The 22,176-nt window shown below is 31.6% G+C and overlaps 3 protein-coding genes across 12 annotated transcripts in view; 2 read left to right on the top strand and 1 right to left on the bottom strand.

The window, feature by feature from the left end:
• The first annotated feature begins 7,121 nt into the window (after positions 1-7,121).
• LOC138934355 (N-acetyltransferase family 8 member 3) lies at positions 7,122-8,592 on the top strand. Its single transcript, XM_070297992.1, has 2 exons — positions 7,122-7,675; positions 7,767-8,592. The coding sequence occupies exons 1-2, from the start codon at positions 7,377-7,379 to the stop codon at positions 8,275-8,277; spliced, it is 810 nt and encodes a 269-aa protein (XP_070154093.1). The 5' UTR covers positions 7,122-7,376; the 3' UTR covers positions 8,278-8,592.
• LOC138934354 (uncharacterized) lies at positions 7,694-11,321 on the bottom strand. Of its 6 annotated transcripts, XR_011447113.1 has the most exons (11): positions 11,296-11,321; positions 10,880-10,952; positions 10,070-10,210; positions 9,873-9,990; positions 9,625-9,786; positions 9,290-9,523; positions 9,081-9,212; positions 8,775-8,947; positions 8,527-8,676; positions 8,243-8,458; positions 7,699-8,124 (listed from the first exon to the last, which is right to left on the bottom strand). XR_011447113.1 is itself a non-coding variant. In XM_070297990.1 (9 exons), the coding sequence occupies exons 1-9, from the start codon at positions 11,312-11,314 to the stop codon at positions 8,595-8,597; spliced, it is 1,134 nt and encodes a 377-aa protein (XP_070154091.1). In that variant the 5' UTR covers positions 11,315-11,321; the 3' UTR covers positions 8,501-8,594. The 6 variants fall into 6 exon arrangements, 1 of the variants encoding a protein (XP_070154091.1); XR_011447112.1 differs by having other exon boundaries at positions 7,694-8,458; XR_011447116.1 differs by lacking the exon at positions 11,296-11,321 and adding an exon at positions 11,223-11,229 and having other exon boundaries at positions 7,695-8,458.
• The window catches only part of LOC138934353 (pleckstrin homology domain-containing family G member 5), a 113,397-nt gene continuing 99,164 nt past the window's right edge, over positions 7,944-22,176 (top strand). For 2 of the 5 annotated variants that reach the window (XM_070297982.1, XM_070297980.1), the window contains exons 1-3: positions 7,944-8,014; positions 13,884-14,045; positions 18,248-18,327. In XM_070297982.1, coding sequence (XP_070154083.1) covers positions 13,910-14,045; positions 18,248-18,327 — 216 coding nt within the window. In that variant the 5' untranslated portion in view covers positions 7,944-8,014; positions 13,884-13,909. The remainder of the gene's footprint in view (positions 8,015-13,883; positions 14,046-18,247; positions 18,328-22,176) is intronic. The other 3 variants (XM_070297981.1, XM_070297983.1, XM_070297988.1) reach the window with 2 other exon arrangements.

Below are 22,176 nucleotides of genomic sequence, written 5' to 3'. Positions count from 1 at the left end.
GCTTGAAGTCTGGATAATGTTGTTGGATGGAACGATACATAGATAAAATTGCTCGCACAGTCATAATCATTCCATCAAAACACGGAGGTCTCGACATCTTGTCAGAAGAAATACTCCACTTTGAACACCATTCTATAAAAGATGTTAATAACTCTTCAGCCATTGCATTAGCATTTGATAACGGCCCCTTTTCTCCTTTCCAATCATTTAAATAGTACACGTTCATAGCATCTATTATTTTATTCATTTTGTATACAAAATCCGCAGATGCTTCCCATGAAGTACTTTTCAACACATTACTGTGACCTGCTGTTGATATTGATGCAGCAAATCTTGCACTTAACATTTGAAAAGCTCTTTTGACATTCATGGCTTCAAAATTATTCGGATAAAAGTGCGCGTAGGTAATGTGATTTAATAAATTTGAAGTGCTTAAATTTCTGTCAAATTGCCACGTTTCAAATAAATCATAAAACGACATTATTATTTGTCCGTTGACGTAAATATATTTATGCGATCTCAATTGACTAATCAACCGCTTGATAAGATGGGGCCAATCAAAGGAAGTAAAATAAGTTTCATTATTCAATAAAAAAAACGGTTGATGTGATGAAATTTTCCAATTACTGAAAGCTTTTCTGTTTGCTCCACCTTGGTCACATGTAATCAATTGTACATTTGCTCCTACATCTTTCAGTTTTCGCAAACATATCTCGGTGAGTTGAACAATTTCTTTATGCGTTGAATTTTTTCCGGTCAAAAAGTATGCTACTATTTGCCGCCAAGGATTTTCTGCATTAATACTATCAAGGCAAAATAATAAAACATGTTCCGCTGGTTGATCGCTTCGTCCTAGAGGTCCAAAATCTACTAATCCTTCAATAATGTCGTATTTTTTACTGTATTCTTCAAATTTTTTTATTGACATTTCATCAAATTTTAAGCAACAAAGTGTTTGCGAAGATGGTAGTTTTGATAAATTTTCTTGAATTTTCGAAAATATTTCTTCGCAGAATCCCGGTCGAATTTCTGTTTCTGAAATCCAATTTCTCACAGAAGATTCTGATGGAAGATTTAATCCTGCTTTTCTCATTCGTGAATATCCACTTGCGGAATAATAAAACATAAATTTCGCAAGCTGTTTTTCTTCTTTTGTATATTCTGCTTTTCCTTTGTGTAATTGAAGCCTTATCATTGTTTTCGCTAGTGGTTTTAAATATTTTTTTCCATGCAAAAATTCATTTACACTGTGCTTGCAAACGTTTTTCTTCCTCTGAGCTTCAATATTGCGACGTTGCAAAATTGCTGTGACATTCTTTTGTTTTCTTTTTCTTTGTATAAGAAGCTTTTTTAATCTCGAATTTTCTCTCTTTAATTTTTCGATTTCGGATAATTTTTCAATATACATTTCTTTGGAGGCAGACTTCTTTTTTGGAGGTTGTTTACTTTTTTTCTTTTTCAGCATGATCGCTTTCATTTCTACTTTTTTTTGAGAATTATTCTCCAAAAATGGAAATAATGGAAGTGGATTTCCATTGTTGAGCCATTCATCGTCATCTGCAAAGTTATCTCCAAAATTGCTGAAGAGTTCTTTTCCAGAAGGATAACACTTTTTATTCATGATCTCCATAATGTCTGGAAAAACGGTGTCAGAAATGACTTCCATCGGAGTGCAATTTCGATCATCTGAGTGATCAACATTTTGTTGTTCAATTTCTTCAATGCTTGTGGCTTCTTCTGTATTATTCTCACAGACAACAGAAATCTCAATATTCTTGGGAACCCATGGTATGGGATTTCTTCCAATATGTAATCTTGTATCACTTATCAAATCTTTTTTATTAAAATGTTTTGCGCATAATCCAGCTTTTCGAATAGATGCCGGGGACCACTCCAGTAGATTTTCATTACCTGTAGTTAAACATAAATCAACTAAGCTATCGTATACTATTTATGTCCACTTTTAAAATTTTACAGGCATGTAACACTTATTAAATACAGTCGAATGCCACAAATGCGAATGTGCGGAAACGTCTAATTTCTGATATTTTAATTTTTAATTATTCGGCTTGATTAATAATAAGAATCTCTTTTCTAATTTTACTGCTTTGCTTTACTCAGCCCTTTCTTACACTTTTCTATTTCACTTTATTGTTTTATTCTTTAATATATTAAGAAATTGGTCGGGTTACGACAGGTCTTATATTTATCACCGTCAAATATTTTCAAGATTTTTCTATTTTTACTTACCACAGTTTCTTATCCAAATATCAAATCTTCTATCAGTCTTTTGTGGAAAACGAAACAATTTACAGTTTTCTGATTTAACACTATCACAGTTTTTATAAAGGCATCTGTCGAATACTGAGATTTTCTTCATACTCTTATCCTTATCCATTTTAATCCACGAAAAAATCCTGCAACAAAAAACTTCTCGGCCGCGAACGGAAAACGACAGAAAAAACACAATCTCCGCGAATCTCCGTGCTTAATTGAAAAAAAAATCCTGCAAAAAATCTTTCGGCCGCGAATGGAAAACACATAAAAGAACGCTATCTCCGCGTTTAATAATAATAAAAAAAAATAAATAAATAAAATCCTGCAATAAAATCTCTCGGCCGCGAATGGAAAACACGAAAAAGCTATCTCCGCGTTTAGTTTTGAAGAAATCACGTGATTTTCTCAAAACTAAAATGTTGTTTAAACTGTGGATTTAATTAAAATCCACAGTTCCGGATCCGGATCTTGCACGTTTCACGGCACAATTCACTCCACAATTCGCAGTAACATGTATAAGTATCGTAGTTTAAATAACTACGATAAAAAGTCGCAAAAATATCACAATAAAAATAGCTTAGCAGCACAATGAAATAATGCTCGACAACGCCAAAGGCTCGCAGAGCAGTAGCCAGATTGAGCTTTCAATAACAAACGACGACGCGAGTCGTTAACAAATGATTGGAGGGAATACCGCACTGGACACAGGCGCTCCGCGGCTCCTGTTTCGAGGAATCGGAAAATTTAAAGATAACAGATATATTGTTTCTGTCTCTCTTTTCACCGATCCGACAACGTAGACGACACATTGCTCGCTTATTCTTACAATGGTGTTAAATATAATTTCAGATTTTTAAACTTTATATATATGTATATATACCCAGATAGACAGATATGCTGAACATAGCATGCAAATATTTTAGGTATACTTTGTGATGTAATTAGAATAGCATAAAATAACAAATAGTTACTTATAATTTTATGCTGTTTTAATTGCATACAAAGTGTACATATAAAATATATGCATTTCTATGCTTTAATAATGTCGGATTAATTGCATTATATCTCTGACAAAATCAGCATATTGTCGCAATTTTTACAGAAGATCTCTTTTACTTGCTGATGACACAAATGGTAATTTGAAAATCACGTAAAGATTACCTTTAATTTTTTAAATAAAACTATTTTTTATTTAATCTTCTTGTAACCTATCTGGAGAGCTTTTCAAAACACTATAATTAAATTTTTTTTACATAAAATACAAAATAAATCTTGTAAAATATTCAGTTTTTGATTATCTTATTTTAATACTTTTATGCACAGAATAATGGTATGAATCAATTAATGTGAAGAAAACAAATAGTTGCTTTAAAAAAAAAGTATGCAGCTGCATGTTGCAAATTATATATTTTTCTTAAAAACAATTGTGTTTTTTTTTACATCAATTGATTTGTCCCATTATTCTGCGCATAAAAGTGATTACCCAAAATTGAATGTTTTACAAAATATTTTGTATTTTATGTCAAAATATTGCAATATTCAAGCCTTATAACTCAAAAAATACTTAACAATAAAATATTAAATTATAATGTTTAAAAAAGTTCTTGAATAAACTACAAGAATATGCAATGAAAAATAGAGAATTCTAATTAAAAAATTAAAAATGATTTCTACATAATCTTCAAACAATTATCCAAGGTCAAACTAATGACACCTTCTTATATTCCTCTTAAGGTCAAACAACTTTTGCTTGAAACATTTTTTTCGTAAATTGATAAATAATCATAAATCAGGGTGATAGATTAAAATGAGACATGTTTGTATGTTGCTCTTTGGATTCTCGCACTTTTCTGCATCTCATCGCTTCTTAACCACAGGCACAAGCCACGTACATGAGAGTTCCGAGCTCCGGCTCCGGTTTCGAGGAATCGGAGAATTTAAAGAGAACAAATATATTGTTACTATCTCTTTTTTCATCGATCAACGACATAGTCGACACATAGTCGACACATAGTCAACATCTTATGATTACGATGACGTTAAATAATTGTTGATATTTTGTCTACAGAAAAATCATTAATGCTTATAGTTTATTAAATTATAAGTTTAATATATGTAATATCATAATGAACAAACGACAAATAATTAAGCAATAATTAAGCAATAAAAATCAATATATTGAAAAAATCAATAACGGATAACAGATTTACCGCATAAAATGCATATCATTAATTAATTTGAATTGTTTATACATAATTTAATTACTGTAAAATTACATTTTCAAATTTTTCTTACTTGTTATGTAAAATCTCTTGTTCATATCAATTATATACTTGTATATATACTGGGTGGCCCATTTTAATCCATCCAGTCGAATATCTCAAAAACCAAGCACGGAAGAGAAAAATGTTTCAGACAAAAGTTGTTTGGTTTCGAGGGAGCCATAAGATGGTGACAATGATTTGACCTTGGAAAATTATTTGAAGGTCATATAAAGGTCAACTTTAAAATCTTAAACGGAAACCCCCATTTTTTATTTAGTATTCTTATAGCTGACATCGAGAGCTTTCCAAAACACTATAATAAAGTATTTTTTGATTAAGTACTTTTTGAGTTATTTTATATTTTAATCTGACATATTTTGATATAAAAAATAAAATATTTCGTAAAATATTCAGTTTTCGATTATTTTACCGTAATACTTCTATGTACAGAATAATAAGATAAATTAATTAGTGCCAAAAAAAACAAATAATTGTTTAAAAAAATACATTGTAAATAATTTTCTTAAAAACAATTTTTTTTATACTAATTGATTTGTCTCATTATTCTGTACATAGAAGTATTACGGTAAGATTATCAAAAACTAGATATTTTACGAGATATTTAATTTTTTATATCAAAATATGTCAGATTAAAATATAAAATAACTCAAAAATTACTTAATGAAATAATACTTTATTATAGTGTTTTGGAAAGCTTTCGATGTCAGCTACAAGAATACTAAATAAAAAATGGGGGTTTTCATTTGAGATTTTAAAGTTGACCTTCACATGACCTTCAAATGATATTCCAAGGTCAAATCATTGTCACCATCTTATGGCCCCCTCGAAACCAAACAACTTTTGTCTGAAACATTTTTCTCTTCCGGGCTTGGTTTTTGAGATATTCGACTGGATGGATTAAAATGGGCCACCCAGTATATATATATATATATATATATATATACATATATGTAAAGATGTAAAGAAAATACATGGTTGCCTTTAAAAAGAAGTATGCACCTGCATGTTGCAAATTACATTTTTTTTAAAGCCAACTATGTATTTTTGATACCCCAATTGATTTGTCTCATTATTCTGTTATTTTGCGCAGTAAATCTGTTATCCATTATTGATTTTTTTACTACATGTGATATTGATTTTCATTGCTCAGCTGATTTTGTCTTTCATTTATTATGTTATTGTTCCGATGTTATAAACTAATCATTATTGATTTTTTTGTAGACAAATTTTTTTAAATATTTATTAAGTAATACATTTTTCATTATTTAATTTTTTTTTATAGTAAATATTTTACAAGTAATATTTAATGTTTATTCTTGTTTCTAGTATTTTTTATTTTGCGCAATATTCTGTTTTGTATTAAAATATTTTCTTCATAAAAATCGTATTTAAATGTTATGTTGTGCCTCCGGGAGAGGTACGGTAGTTGGAATCGTTTGCCGGAAGGAATTTAGGAATTCGGGCTCCGCCTGGGAAATACACGTACTTTAGTTAAATAATTCAGACACTTTCCACGTTAAATAAATAGATAAATATCAGCTTTATTTGTGACTTGGCTTATTTACAATGTTCCCGCACATTAATTCGCATCGCGTGTCGCGATAGCGGATATTTCAACGTGCGCGTGTCTAGAGTCGAGTTTCGGTCTCAAGACTCTTATTTTGAATCAAGATGTGCGCGTGATACTTAAATGTAAAAAAAATATTAATTCCTGATTTCAGCTTATTTTTATCGCTGTTAACTAATGTATATTAATATTGTAGTTTTATTAGTATACATATGCGCGCGCGTATGTATGTGTGTGTATATTTATTTATTTAAATTAATATAAATGTAGCTCGAAGAAGCATATTATGTCACGCTGTTATACGCAACGAGAAGTCTGCATGCCGCGTAACGCGTCGCTTCGTAATTGCCAATTTGCTTGAGAACGTAGTTACTGCATTGGCCGTTATGACGGTATGGCGCTGAAACCAGTGAGAAAGACCAGTCTCGCCTTAACCCGGGCCATTGGCTATCTGTCTATTCATCTGTGCTTGTACTCCCCTTGCGCTCACTCTCTCTCTCTCTCTCTCTCTCTCTCTCTCTCTCTCTCTCTCTCTCTCTCTCTCACTTGCATGTAGTATAGCGAAAGAGTACGCTATATGCTACGTAGGAGCGAGAAAGAACGCAAGGGACACGAACCAGAGTATGTCCTTTTCTACGTGCGTCTTTACTCTCACTTCTTAAATAAAGGCAAACGCTCGGTCTAGATATACTCTATGTCTATGCTTATTATTTTGCAATATAGCTTGAATGTGTAAATGTAACGCAACGAATACTCGGAACTCGGAATACTTATCTCTCACCCTGTCTCTTCCCATGGAGCTATTTGACGATGTCACACATTTGTATTACCGATGCGATATACCGTATTATTTATTAAAATTAATGAGAAAATTTGCAAATAAAATGACATAAAAAAAAAGGCAACGATGAATCTGGCCATGTAGTTCCGCCGGCTCTAAAATGAATCCAGTTAGCGCCACTGTACCAGCTAGGAAAACAGTCTCACGAAAAACGGCGGGGTGGCGTGATTCCTCTCAGGTCTCAGGCTTCTCTTTGCTCAGTATGTTCATATGTGCAACGGCTTTGAAAACAACTAAGCGTATTATTGATAGTATGCCCCTTAATGTTTAAAGTAATAGACAACAAAAGCATGATTTAAAATGAATAAAATGGCAAGCATATCTGAATATATTTAAAAATAGGCGTATATATAGTGATATATTTTCGTAACGTTGTTTAAGTCTTCGTAAAAAGTGCCTCTTGATAATGAGTTACATGGTAATTGTGCGCGCCTTCAAGCCGGGCGATGAGATAGGTTGCAAGGAATTAATTAGAAATAGCGTGATGTCTTCCCTGGGTGCCACGTTTCGCGGAATGTTGTTTAAGGAAATAACCTTTCAATTGATAATCTTGCTTTCTGCAATAATGTTTATTTTCTTTGGAATGCCGCTGACCATTTGTCTTGTGGTTATACCTTTAGTTGTAATATTGATATATATTGGCACATATATAAGCTTTGCTGCAAAGCTAACAGAGATTAACGAAGAAGTGACTAATATTTCAAGGTAGTATATCGTATGTAGATCTTACAACAGCTTAATAAGTTATCACATGATAGGTGATTCAAAATATTTTAATGTTCTTTTTTTTATACAGGCTTTATATGTCTAATGGTTTTTCGTGCTTCTGGATCGCCGAAGCATTTCAGCCTTACTTAATGACACGGCATCCTAAAGAAGTTCATTATACTATAATCACAGAACAACAGTATTGCCAAGCCAACATGGGAGTTTCTTTGCAGGCCAAAAAGATTGTGGGAACTATTGGCTTGTCCAAGAGTCATAGATTAGATAAATGCGCATGGATAAAGAGACTATGTGTGCGCAAGGAATATCAGAATAAAGGTATAGCATCGTGTTTGCTCAATACTGCTGTACAATTTGCGATTGAAGCAGGGTATAGTTGCGCTAATATAGTGGCTTCCGAATATACAGAAGGTGGTAGAGAACTGTGTCTTAAAAAGGGATTTGAATTGAAACAAATGTATCACAAATCTATCTTAGGATCATACATAATGATATTAATGTATGAATTATCTTATCAAATCAAATCTAATGAGGACGATTACTTACCTCAGATTGAAAAAAAATTTTTAAGCCTTTACTAATTATAAATATCAACGAGTTATATATATATATATATATATATATTGATTAGGATAACAAATCTCTTAAAAAAGGGATGAGACTGATTGGACGAGTCTGTGTTCTCTAGCGAAATGCTTCAACCAAATAGTGATCTTTACCTCAGAGTGATATATATTAGTATTATTCAGTTTTATAATTAAACTAAAAAAATAATAAGTTATTATTCTTATGAAATGCTTACTAGATATTTCAAGTGATGTTTTACATACTTTTTCATAGAACTCAAATTCCACGAGTGATTCATAGAAAATGGAAATAAAGATATATTGTATTTTTATCACATTTTATTCTTCATAGCTTTCCGGTACATTTGGATCTCTTTATCTTCCCAATGTTGATTCTTTATTTTTGACAGGAATCTAGAATAAATAATTTTATTTTAGTTTAAAATGATAGGCTGAAAACAATTAAGATACAGAATACTTTGTAATAAAAAAGAAAGTTCAACAAGAATTACTTTTCTTGAATTTCTTGCAAAATTGTTTTTTCTTTTTCCGTAATACCGTTTTGCAAAACATCCAGATTCATTTGTAATTGCTTTGTGCTTTGTATTCCGATCAAATTAGTGTCCACATTCGTATATTGGATAGAATGCCATATTGCCAGTTTGGAAAGCTCCACATTTTGATCCTGCATATTATTTATATTATTAATTTTTTAACGGCTTTATATATTGATAATACATTAAACAAATGGACAATATCTTAATTATCAATATATAATAATTATATAACAAATTTATTTGATATTCTTATTAATGAACCTTGCAGTAATACGCAGCATTCACACATTGTTCCTTTGTCTCGTCAGAGGCTGGATGCCAGCTCGGTGAACCGTTATTTGTTAAAAGACCCATAGATAGTGCAGCAGCATTGATTAGACCTATATTATGCTTCTATAAAATACACGAGAATTAATAAAATTTTGTCACCAAGTATTTGTTTACGACGCGAGGCAAATAAAATTACAAACCTTGAAGAATGGTATATAGTCTAACAAAGTGTCGTCGATCAGAGTAAGTCTCGCATAACTCAAGACACAGGCTATATTTATATTACTCTTTTCGATGCATTCTTTCAGTACAGATACTGGATATCCGGTTATACCTATATGTTTAGCTTTTCCCTCTGCTACTTGCTTCGATAGTTCCGGCAAAGTTTGCGTGATGATTATATCTAATGAGGATGCAAATTCGATGTCGTGAATCTAAAAAGTTTACATATTTTATTTTTATATTTTATTAATCTACAAGTAGATTTTTTGAGGTAAAAACCTTATCAATTTCGATATGAAACAATATTTCTTACTTGAATAACATCGACGTAATCCAATCCCAATAGTTCCAAACTCTTTTTAAAACTCTTTCTAGTTTTCTCGACAGTAAAATCAAACATATTGTTGTAATCCAACTCGTATCTGCCAACTTTCGTCGCTATATAATAAGCTTCTCGCGGAATCCCTTTTAATGCCTATAATACATTTGCAAAGTAACAAGAATCGGCTATGAAAAAAATTTGAGATACGTATTATATATATTTCCAGTAAATTTTTACACCTTGCCGAGTGTTGTCTCGGATCGACCTTGACCATACCATGGTGCTGTATCGATATAATTGACACCTTGTTTTATCGCTTGACGTACCGCTTCGATGGCATTGGCCTCGTCATACGTGCTAGCAATAATATATTTATTTAAAAATCACTATTGTATAATATTAAATATAATATTCATGCAAATAATCAATAATTTACCCGTAATGACAACCGAGCGGACCAGAGCCAAAAGATAATTTGCTTACAAATAAGCCCGTTTTCCCGAGCTTTTTGTATTCCATAGCTTTCACTGCTTCAAGATCATGAAAGCCTTCAATATAAGTAGGAGGAAATATATTCCTAAAAAATATCATAAATAATCTTTAAAATGACACAAAGAAAGATTGAAACTGATATTAACCGCAGTTACTAGCAATCTAATTATCATGTTTTTATCAATATAAAAATATACAAATTTCAAAAATATGACCATAAAAATATAATTGTAATGGAATAATATATATATATATATATATATATATATATATATATATATATATATATAATATAAAATAAATGGAGTAAAATCACGCGCGAGGGCAAGATAATAAAAAAATCGTTCTTATCCACATATAACATACATGATTAACATACAATTAACAAAAGTATATTATTCAAATATGTGTTGAGCAATTATTATTTATAATCCAATGAATTCAGTGATAATATATTTTATATATATATATTATTTATATTTTACCACACAAATATACATGTTCACAAATACAAAACCGTTAATATACAACAATGCCACATGTGATAATAAGAGAAATAACGATATCTCCTTTTATTTATTGCTAGAAAATGGTTATATAACTTATTTTCATTTTTTTAAACAATTTTCAATTTATACACAAATTCATTTATTTAAAATAATTTATGTAATGATAGAGAGAGAGAGAGAGAGATAAAGAGAAATTGCATAACATATTATCTCTTATTTTTTTCCTTTTGAAAATATTTTCGTACATTTCCATCACAATCCCTATAGATGTTGCGTCAATAACAAATTTTTTTACGATGATTATTCCTCCTGTAATATCTGAAACGGATTGTCAGAACCAACGTGAGCAAATTCTTACTGAATATTATGAAACATATAAATATTTTGGAAGCTCTATTTTGACCAAATTCTAATTATCTTATCAGTGTAACTTATCAATCGGCTTATCGGTTTAGCTCTTATTAGTAATACATTATACTTGCAATTTTTTGTGTGTGTATATATTATGCACTAATTTATCGTTGTTTCAAATTTATTTTTCGTAATTAGAAATTTTGCTTATATAAATATATCAATTGAGTTAATCACCCCTCGATTAAGTTAATGAGAATTTGGTCGAGAAGTAACTCTACAATTTCACTCTATTATAGAAGATGCATACGTGGATCTTCTCCACGCATTACTAAACTCCACAGTCTCAATGACGAAATGTTCGAATATTATATAAATAGCAATCGTACGAGACGTGTTACCGTCTTACGATATAAATTGATTTTTATAGTATGCTGTATATTATCAATTACTGATTATATAGAGAACTATCAAAGTTCTATTTTATCAATGACAAGTTTACATGATAAATCTACTTTTTTATTCTATATATTAACTTGATTTTTATAATAAAACTGATAATATATACACATACATATAAGTTAATGATGATGAAGAATAATTAATTAGAAAATTATTTTATAGTAATGCATCGATTAAATAAAAATGTCAATTTTATCTCGAGAGAAAATGAATAAGGAAAGATAAATTATCTATATATATTTTTTTTTTTTTTTGCGTAATTTGTGTTTTCATAGCTACTTTCTATTTTATAAACGGACAAGGAAAGTTGCGTTAAAAAGTTAGAATACGTTTAAGTTACTTGCAATATTTTTGTGTATCCTACCATTCTCTCCACGTTGCCCTTTCTATTAAAACTTTATATTAGAAAAAGCTCAAGAAGCAAAAATATTATATATAGTTTTAAAAAGACTAATTGTTTCCCAGAACATGTGTAAATATTATTCTCTATTGTATTATAGAGTCTATGATATAATTTCAAATTTATTTCCTCTTAATATTTTGTCAACTTCAAAAATTCAGGGATCCTTGTTTCGTCGTGGCGCGTTCTCGTTTTTTTCCGATCTTACGCGTGTCATGCAAAGACCCCGTAATTTCCGCTTGGCCCGTTTTCTGGGTTATATACCAGACGTCTCGTTCGTTCACCAGCATGATTATGTAATAAATAGGGGCAGCCGGTTAGGTACCTTGTGCCCTCGGGCGACCGAAAATTCGCAGTCAAGGTAGAGGCCACTGGTCAGTGTACCCGTTTCTCTCGCGTATTCAGCATCGATGCTTCTTCACCTGTCCCACGAAAATTCTCCCACAAGAAACTTTTATATCAAACGTACATTTATTTGTAAGTATAAAATTATACTATTGATTGATTTCTCTCCCTTTATGTGGTTATGATTTTAAATTTAATCAGCTCTCAATGTATCAATGATTTCGATTTTTTTATTGAAATTGTTTCTAACTATAAAAACTAACTCTATATGGATTTGTAGAAAATTTATCGCGAATGGAAAAAAGTTTCTAATCGTAAGACGTAATTGTATGCTATATTATCCCCATCCCTTCTACAGAGTAATATATTACTATTAAATTAAGGACATTAAAAATTATGATAAAATATTTTTACATAAATTATATTAAAATATTTTGTGTAAAATAATTTTTTTTTATCATATTTATTATGTTGCAAAAAGAGTAGCATTTGTGATTCAAATGCCAAAGAATTGAAAAATTCTGTAAAAATTATTAAAAGCGAACAGTATTTAACGATTATTCTAATTAATATAATATATGCATATGTGATATTTTATTTCGCGCGCGTTGTAGATAACTTTACTTCAAATGGAGGTCAATTTTTACACGCGAAGCGATAGCATCGACGAGAGCTGGGCCTTGCTTATCTAAAAGCGTAGAAATATTTGGCGAGGTTTAATAGCCTCTAATGGCTAATTTTTTTCTTTTTTTTTTTTTCTTACGCGAAAGAACCATGTTGGATCCATACAGCATATGGTCAGCTGACGCGGATGATAATTAAATCGTTGAAAAAGGATCAATATTCCGGCGTTTTAATTAAAAAATGAGCACCATTAAATTTTCAGAGCTCGCATTCGTTCTTCGCAAACGATACAAATGGCAGTTAATTCGAGATTGTTAGAACGACAGCGCAAGCTGTTCCTGGTCTATACGAGAGGCGTATATGTCATGCTAAACAATTCCCATGTCGTTGGCACACGTGCGATACTGTCACATCGATAAAGACTGATAAGTATAGACGCAAGTCCACTCTTTACCCTCCGTAATTTCCGAAACGTTTTCATGGAAAAGTAATTGCGACGCTAAGAATCGCGTAGCATTCCTTGGAATGTATTTATGGAAATGTACACAGGCTAGTATGATAAAATATTTTGTGCTTCGAAATTGTCTCGTCCGATAACATAGATTAGTATATTGGCATTTTAAACTTAGCTTTTTACATCAAGTTCTGACTTATTCCGAGTTTTAGTCGCCTAACATGAAGGTCGTATTTGATATTGTTGTGTATGTATATAGCAGTTTTATCGTATAAAAATTATATTTAACGTTAAATATACACATGCTCGTGGAATACCCGAATTTATTTTTATACAATTTATTATTACATTAAAAACATAATGAATTTACATCGTTTTATTTTATCGCGTAATAAATAGATCTATATATTTTATTTAATTTCTTTTACGCGTAGTTAGAATCGATAACTTATACAAACGACAATAGTTATATCTTACAATTAGACGAGATAATAAGTTTTCTCGTATGAAGAGAAGTAACTCGTTTACCGTAATTAATTTACCGAATATGTTTGAGCCAGGAAGTGCTTTCGTTTTATATAATTTATCTTGACTAATATTGAATTTGTTTAAGGTTTCCATACGTAATTGGCGGGTATCATGCCGACGAAGAAAGGCGAACAATGGTATGCGGATTGGATCGTTGCGGCGGATATGTGTATGGAACAACCCGAGAATTTTCGGGAAAATAAAAACGAAGTCCTGCTTCGCTTGGATAAGCTACTTCTTCAGCAAGGTATGTTGACTTATCATTTATATTAATTTGCGCTTAATTTTTTCTCTCTCCACATTCGCTTGATAAACCTAATGTGAAACGAGGCTATTTGACTTGGATTTTTCGTTTGTATCAAACGCGTACGTTATTTTAATAAAAACTCACATTAAAATGAACTTGTACACTTAAATTTAATGTTAGTCTTATCTTAGTTATATTTTTCTGTTAGCATTTAAAAAAGAAATGTGTGTTGTCTTGCTTTCCATATTCGCTGAGACATAATTGTTCAGCGATACAACGAGCGAATCAGTTGTATAAATTTAAAATTTTCCAATATGAGTGATTCGATGGTGAATCAGCTGATTTCTTTTCGCTAAGTGAGGAAAATAACGAAGTCGATGATGAGTTAAATTTTCCGAGCGTACGTGGAGAGAATCCTCGATTATCACAGTGAAAAATATATTATCGGTTGAATCTTTAATGACAATGGGCAGAAAAGGGTAAAATAATTGGTTAGAATACGAAACAATATGCACTTTAATAATTTTACGCGCTGACATGTCGTGAAGAAAATTTAATAATTTAGATAATGTTTGAAAAGACAATACACTCTTTCTCTCCCTATTTCTCTCCCTTTTTGTTATGTTTTAAAATTATATATAAATAAATATCCTAAATTATAATTATTTTGAATTACACCGAGAATGATATGAGAATGATTTATATGATATATATATATATATATATCATTATATAAGTTCTCTTTGGATTAACAATTAGCGGTACAGGGGAAAAATAAATAAATGTTATAATGGTTAAACAATTAGGGAATAATTTTTTTTTTGTAGAACAATAGGATCCTGTTTCCTAACATTTATCAACCAGTGTACTTTGTCAGACAAAATCATCAATATATTTGACACACAATACACATATACAATATGCGTGTGCGTGTGCAGACGTCTCGAGCATGCTCGAATATAATTTCGTTTCATATAAACTATATTAAGGTCTTTTCCAAATGTACTCCACGATAAAATCTGTTATCGTATAACCAGGATCGCGCATGATTACAATATTCCAAGCTGTAATAAAAAAGGAGATGCTATCGACACATATCGCGCCGTCTATTTTCGGTGGTTCAATGTTTCTAGCAGAATAGAAAGAAAGGGAAACAAAGAAAAGAAGTGCCCTTCGTAAGGCAACGATATCGCGACGTATGGAAACGAAGATGAAAGACGACGACAAAGATGGTTTTATAGAAAGAAAGAGATCACTTTATCACCTTACCATTTTATGGGAATTTCAATCGCGGCGTGGGAAACTTTAGTCGCGTCGTGTATGACATGAGATCATTTTTTCGCGGCGTAACATATACCTAGGATATTTTTACCTCCTAATCCGCTAAAAACACATTAGGTTTTTTTAATCAAAATTCGTTAATCGCACATATATACACGCTTTTAAAAAATATATTATTTTTAATCGAGCAACAAATATACGGTATGTATTTATAATAACATATATACTTTAATAATTTATACATATACTTTTACATGTATTTAAATAAAAGAAATCTTTGATTTTTTAGTTTCGCGCAATTCTTTGTTTCCCAACATGACTTTCGCCAATATGATCACTTTTCTATTATTTCATCTTCTTTGAAAATAATCGAAGCAACAGTTTATCGCGCGTCAAAACAGTGCGTTGTCCTCGGGAAGATTAACTTTGATTAGGTGTGTCATAGATCCGTCATCAAAGGATGATAACGTCATTATAATACGCTATCGATTACTTATCTCAAAAAGCAGAATGTGATGTTTTTGTTTCGATTAAATATTTATCAATATCAAAAGTTTTCCCATAGTTTTCCAAGTCGCTAATCATTTTCAACTTATGAGGATCGAAATCGTCTGCTTGAGAACCGTATTAAATATTCACATAAAGAGAAAGTAATACACACATTAAAAGTTAAATAGCATATTGATACTCAAGATAATATTGACCGAAATAAATAACACTTTATTTATGAGGCTGTGATCTTTAACATCGAAGTCAATTTTCGCTCGATAAAACGCCAAGAGAACTTTTTCGCTTTTCGAGACTTGACTGAATAAGGCAAGTGACATGACGTGATCATCATATTATAATCAAGATGATAGATTATAGCATGTGAAAAAATTTTAAAATGTATCAAAATTAATAATGAATTTTTATGAAAGACTAAATTAACGAACATTATTTAAATGTAACGAACATTAGTAGTAAAACCTGCCAATTATTATATTTGAATTTTTACAGAAAGTTAAATTTTAGTATATATTGTATATATGTATATATCAATTATATAAATAGCTATAATATATAAATATAAATTTAAATAAGAAATTGAATAATTAGTTGTTTAATAGGAAGCGTGATGCAAAACCGCTTTGTTGTAAAATTTCATCAATTCGTAAATTTAAAATTGATCTGAAAGATTCCAAATTTGTATTTTTTTCTTTTACTAGATTAATGAATAGCATTACAATGTTTTTCCTTTCTTGTATGTCTTCTTTTTCCAATTAGTAAGTATAACTGTGCAAAGTTTAGAGATCAATGTATTGCGACAAATTTTTATTAGTTTTATGCACTTGTAACTTGTTATACTTTCGAATACAGAATTCCTACTTCTTTGAAAGAATACGACATTTTTATAACGCGGTGAATTTTATTAGAATTATCTGAAATTCGGAAAGTATTAATTTATGTAATATCGTGGACTTTTAATTTGTATTTTAAAGTGAATCTTTCTCAAGTTCTAAAAACTAATTACATTAAATATTTTGCGAATCTCATTAGCACATAATATAAATCATTGTGCGGCTAAGCATCAAAGCGTAGAGAACTCTTGTTTTTAATTCTCAAAAATTTTCATTAAGTCTTCTTTGTAATTATCTTTTAAAAACTGATATATTCGTTAAATTGTCAAAAGTATCTCTAATTAATTCTGATATAAATAATTCGCTTCTGCCGTGTTAATGAACAATGAACGGTACATAATATTTCACACATATCTTATAATACGCTTTTATCAGAAAAGAAATGTGTCGTTAAATTTTTGAGCACTTTAATCAATATGTATTAATTCTCTGGATCGCGAGTTCTCTAGCTCGGCACGATCCATTTGTCGAGAAAGCGTTTCTCTGTACGAACGTTTTTTTAGCGTCGTTACATTTTTATACATGCATTCGCTGAAAGTTGTGCACACTCTCACCGACATTCTATTGTATTATCCAACGTGTCGTTATTGCGCATGTATACTTTGCGAATTATTATCCTTTTCGGGATAACGTATGATATTTTATGAGTTATAAATAATTTTATACATTAATTGCAAGGGATTCACGCAAGTTTATTCTTATACTACGATAAATAAACACGATAATAAGCTTTGTATAAATTTATACGCAGGTAATCATGAATGTAAATTATTTTACGAGTAATACACATGTGTGGAAATAATATAGTAAACTTTGTATATATTATAGTTTGGAGAGAAACGCTTATCGACGGTTAAATATAAAGCTCTTTTTATTCGCGCAAATATGGCTTATGATCTGAACGGCGACATACCGTCAGCATAGATGGGCAGGATATAGCATTAATAACATGACGTTGCCGAAACGGATAGGCCTGCGCCGCGAGCGGCAGGGCTTAATTTAGAAATTATCGTCTTACGATCGGGACGAAGGTTTCGATGCCGAAGGAAGGGCTCGAATGGTTACCTCGCATGCCCACCGACCGACGCGATCGATCTCATTTCACCTCGCGAGTCTGTAAACTTATCTTAAAAATAAACGGGTATTTCTTCTACACCTGTATACCAAGTGTTCATTCTCCAGGCCCCACGATTTGTGCGAAGGACTATAATATAGTCTGCTTAATCATACTGCTGTACTACTGAATTATGCGCTTCAGCCGCTTCGTGGCAGACCTTGAGTCAGATAGCTCTAGTAATTAACTTGCTGCGTTTACAACAATTATTAGCCAACAATGATAATAAAAATAATAAGAATTTTCATCTTATTATGATATTGAAACGTATTATATATTTGAAACAATTTATATTTTATGTGGTATTGTATTTTATAGAATAATCTTGTTTACAATCATGACTTTAAATCTACATATAAAATATAATTTAAACTTTCTCTATCTTTCTCTTTTCTTTTACGTTACAGATGATGAACTTGAGCAGGCTACAGACAGAAGACATTTTACAGCGAGGAAAAGAGGAGGCAGTAGAACTCGTTATAAAAAAGTGAGTAAATTATAAATAAAAAAAAATTCCATTTCATAATGTGAACAGTTCCGAATATTTATAGCAAGTTTATCGCAGTTTACAATTTTATTCGAAAGCTGTATAGATTTTATTACAAAAATTTTTTTTATTTAATCGCATCTCGTAAAAACGTACAGCTCTTTTAACAATTAGTCCTCGTGAAGTCAAGTAAGACAATTCGATAAAAACGATTTAAGAATTTAATAACTGGGTTACGAACGAGGGGGGATCGTGCGCGAAAGATACGCGAAAAGGCATCGAGGGTGATGATATATTATCCAAAGTTATGTGGTTTACATTTGTATTGATTCCATCTTGTCTGATGATGACAGAGGCGGAGAGGCTCTATCGATCCGCGAGCTTCGTCGCTCTTCGAAAGCTCGATAGGAGACTTTCTCCCGCGTTTTCGCTTCGAAAGAGGAGTAAATAAATACTGAAACGTGCAGTCAAGCACAATACAATACAAGTTTGTTAAGAAATTGTTGCCGCGAAAGTTCTCGTTCGACTGTCAGGAGTATCGTTACTCATGCGTTTGGCCAATTTATGATCGGCAAAAAAAGCTCGGTGATTAATTGCATCGCGATTTTTCACACGATATTGCTTAGCCTTGAATTACAGACGGCTTATCTGTCAACCTTGAATAAATGGCCATTTGTCCTACGACATCGCCGTTATCGTCGCACGCTTTCGAATGTCTGACAATTAAGCTGGATCTCATGGTAGTGGAAATTAAGCTCACCGTTGTAGTACATGATTTCTCCGACAATACACTTAAATGTGTAATATCTGCGTTCCTACACTACGAAATGTCACAATGTTCGATTGAGCATTGAAAATTTAATTTATAATTGATTTCCAATAAATTTTGTTGTCCAATTAATTTTAATTTGTTAGAAGTTCACACACGACTCTTTACGTTTATTTTTAATTATAAAATTATAAAATCGCAGCAATTGATATTAATCATTTATCAAAATTTTGTTGAACAAAAATCAATGCGAAATTGATTACAGATTCTATCATAAACACTTGATATCATATATGTATATCGTACTTTGTATATTTGTAATTTCAATTTAAGTACAGAGAGAATTTATATATATATATATATATATATATATATATATAACTCAGAAACTCTTTTTGAAAATTTTTCTTTGAAATTTGAAATGAAGCTGGAGAAACGTATGCTCATCTTCAGATATGGCTTAATTTTTGAATCACTATTTGTGTCGGAATTTGTGCATGTAGATAGAATATAAACGAGGAATTCACAAGTTGTGCATTTACATAGATAGATAGATGATTAATTTTTTTCATGACAAAAAATTTTCAACCGCTACGAATTGTGGAGCTTCAGCGAAATTCACAGTGCGTATCGTGACGCTATAAATGTCCTGTCAGTTTTGGATATAACTGCAGTAAAGATATATATATATATATATATATAGGTGAAGTGTAAGTTATATACGACGGACGGTTATGTATAGCAGGGCGAATTGTGCGAGCCGGGTACATCAACGAATGAAATATAACTCTAATGTCCATAGGGCGACCCCTTTCGAGCCGCCCGCCGTTTATTGCATTACGTAGGCATCGAGGAAACGCGTTTATCATGTAACACGTGTAAATCAGTCACATAAGAAAGGCAAAAAAAGGCTCTAGAATGGCAGTGTCTCTTTTTCTCTCTCTCTCTCTCTCTTTTTTTTTTTTTTTAAATATAGAAGTCAGATATTTTTGTTTCTTTTTTAACGAAGCATATAAGCAAAATGCAAAGTACTAATGTTACCGAAATCTCTCCGAGATGTTTTTTGTCTAGTGAATATAGAAAAAAATCTTATAATACGAAATAAATGGAGAAGTCGTGGTAATTAAATATGAAACATAAAAGGAAAATGATGAAAAACATTTCGACAATAAAATATTTATTGGAAGAATGCACAAATTTTTTTCTCATACATAATAACACATCACACTTTAAAAAATATTTTATAGCTGTCTCTTATACGACGTACAATCGTGAAATTAGCGACGTGAAAACCATTTTCATAATGAGCAACTCAACTACAATATATATGTATATAATATATCGAGATTTTTTTTTTTTTCATATAGCATCCAAGAGCTTTTTCATAATGTATCTAAGAGCTTTATAAAGGAATGGTATAATCTTAGTTTATCTGTTATAGGTAAGATATGATTCGAATTTAAATCTTGAGACAAAAAGGCTATGAATTTGATTTTTTTTTTTCTCTTTGATCGATCAACTTGTCTTTTTCGTTATACAATGCAGTGCATGCGATATTGTTTTTGTGAATCGTCGAATGACATGTAGGCTTTAAGCTTATAAAACAACACGATGGGAGTTACTCGTTAAAACGTCCACTCAAATTGTTACGAATATCAAGAGAAGCAGCAATTAGTGCACTCACAATTATTCGTGTCACTGTGCGTCGAGACAATCGGGAATATTGTTGAAATTAGAACGATTTTTGTTTCAATAATTCAACAGTCGTGAGAAAATTGGCGGGTCTATGGAATAACAAGATGGGGAAGAGTATTGAGAATGCGAAGTAATCGATAAATAAAATGACGCAAATGAAAAAAAAAAAACACGCGTATTTACATGTCCATTTATTTGAATTGACTTGAATGAATCACATCGATACTTGTGAACGAATTTACGATAATTGAATCAATCCGCGAAAAGTGTTTCTCTTGATCGCGTAATAAAGGCAAATTTTTCTCTCTCTCTCTCTGCAAATTAAAGTTTTGAACGACGAACAAAACATTCCTTCATTGAAAATATTGTAAAGTATGCACATTGTTACATTTTGAAATAATGAGTGCATTAAGAGTGTTAAGAAATGAGATAGATAATGCAAACTTTCAAATATCTTTAACGCAGATAAAAACTAAAATTGATTTCTCCAGCTTTTTTTATTTTGCGTTCAAAGTTTTATACATTTCGAGAGCTTTTTAAAGAGGCATCCGGTTACTCTCAATCGCATTTCTAATGAAAAAGATTCATTGCTGTCCATTTAGTGTCCACCATACGGGAAACATTATGTCTTAGACCATGTATCGGATACCGAACCGACGAATTAATTTCCGAGCAGACAGTCTGCGCACGCAAGGACAAGAGATCCGCGGTCGCTCGCGTTACCAAGGCGAGGGGTTGAAGTGGCGACCGTGGAGATATATCACGCCCCGGATTCCATCATCATCGCCGTAGTACGCGAATCGAAGTGCGACGAAACTCAAGCGTGGCCCGAGCGTTCGTTACGGTATCAGACAACCGGTCGTCGTGATTCATCGCGTCGCGGCACGCGAGCGCTAAGCGCATCCTAAATACCTTCCTGCCAAATGAAACGAACGCGATAGAGCGTTAACCGTTCTCGCGGGCCGCGTAACTTCCACGCGATGGCTACGAAGCTTCCGAGATTTAATAGGCACGCAAAAGCGAGGGACGAGGAATCGATAATCGGAGAGAGATTCTCCATTCGAGACCTGCTGCTTTGCTTGCAGAATGTCGACGAAGAAATTCAATTGAATTGACAGCATTCACACCGTAATTACTCTTTATTCCTGTGTGAGATTTAAGATTCCAAAGAAGATCTGAAGATAGATAAAGAGGTCCACTTTCCAATTTGCGCTTATAGAAAAAAAAACACGTTATAATTTTTTTAATATTTAAATATCAAATTTTGTCGCAATTTGCATAAAGCGGCAATATTCTTTTCGTTTAATGTCTAATGCATACGTTGATTTTTTCCTCGAGTTTTTTTTTTTTTTTTTTTTTTTTTTTGTCAATTTCCCATTCTACGA

Source organism: Polyergus mexicanus, unplaced genomic scaffold (assembly GCF_030449975.1).
Source record: "Polyergus mexicanus isolate NDT 795.1 unplaced genomic scaffold, iyPolMexi1.0 SCAF_6, whole genome shotgun sequence".
In the NCBI taxonomy this organism is placed as follows: Eukaryota; Metazoa; Arthropoda; class Insecta; order Hymenoptera; family Formicidae; genus Polyergus; species Polyergus mexicanus.
The sequence above is the reverse complement of the archived record's forward strand: the minus strand, read 5'-3'. Positions and strand labels throughout refer to the sequence as shown.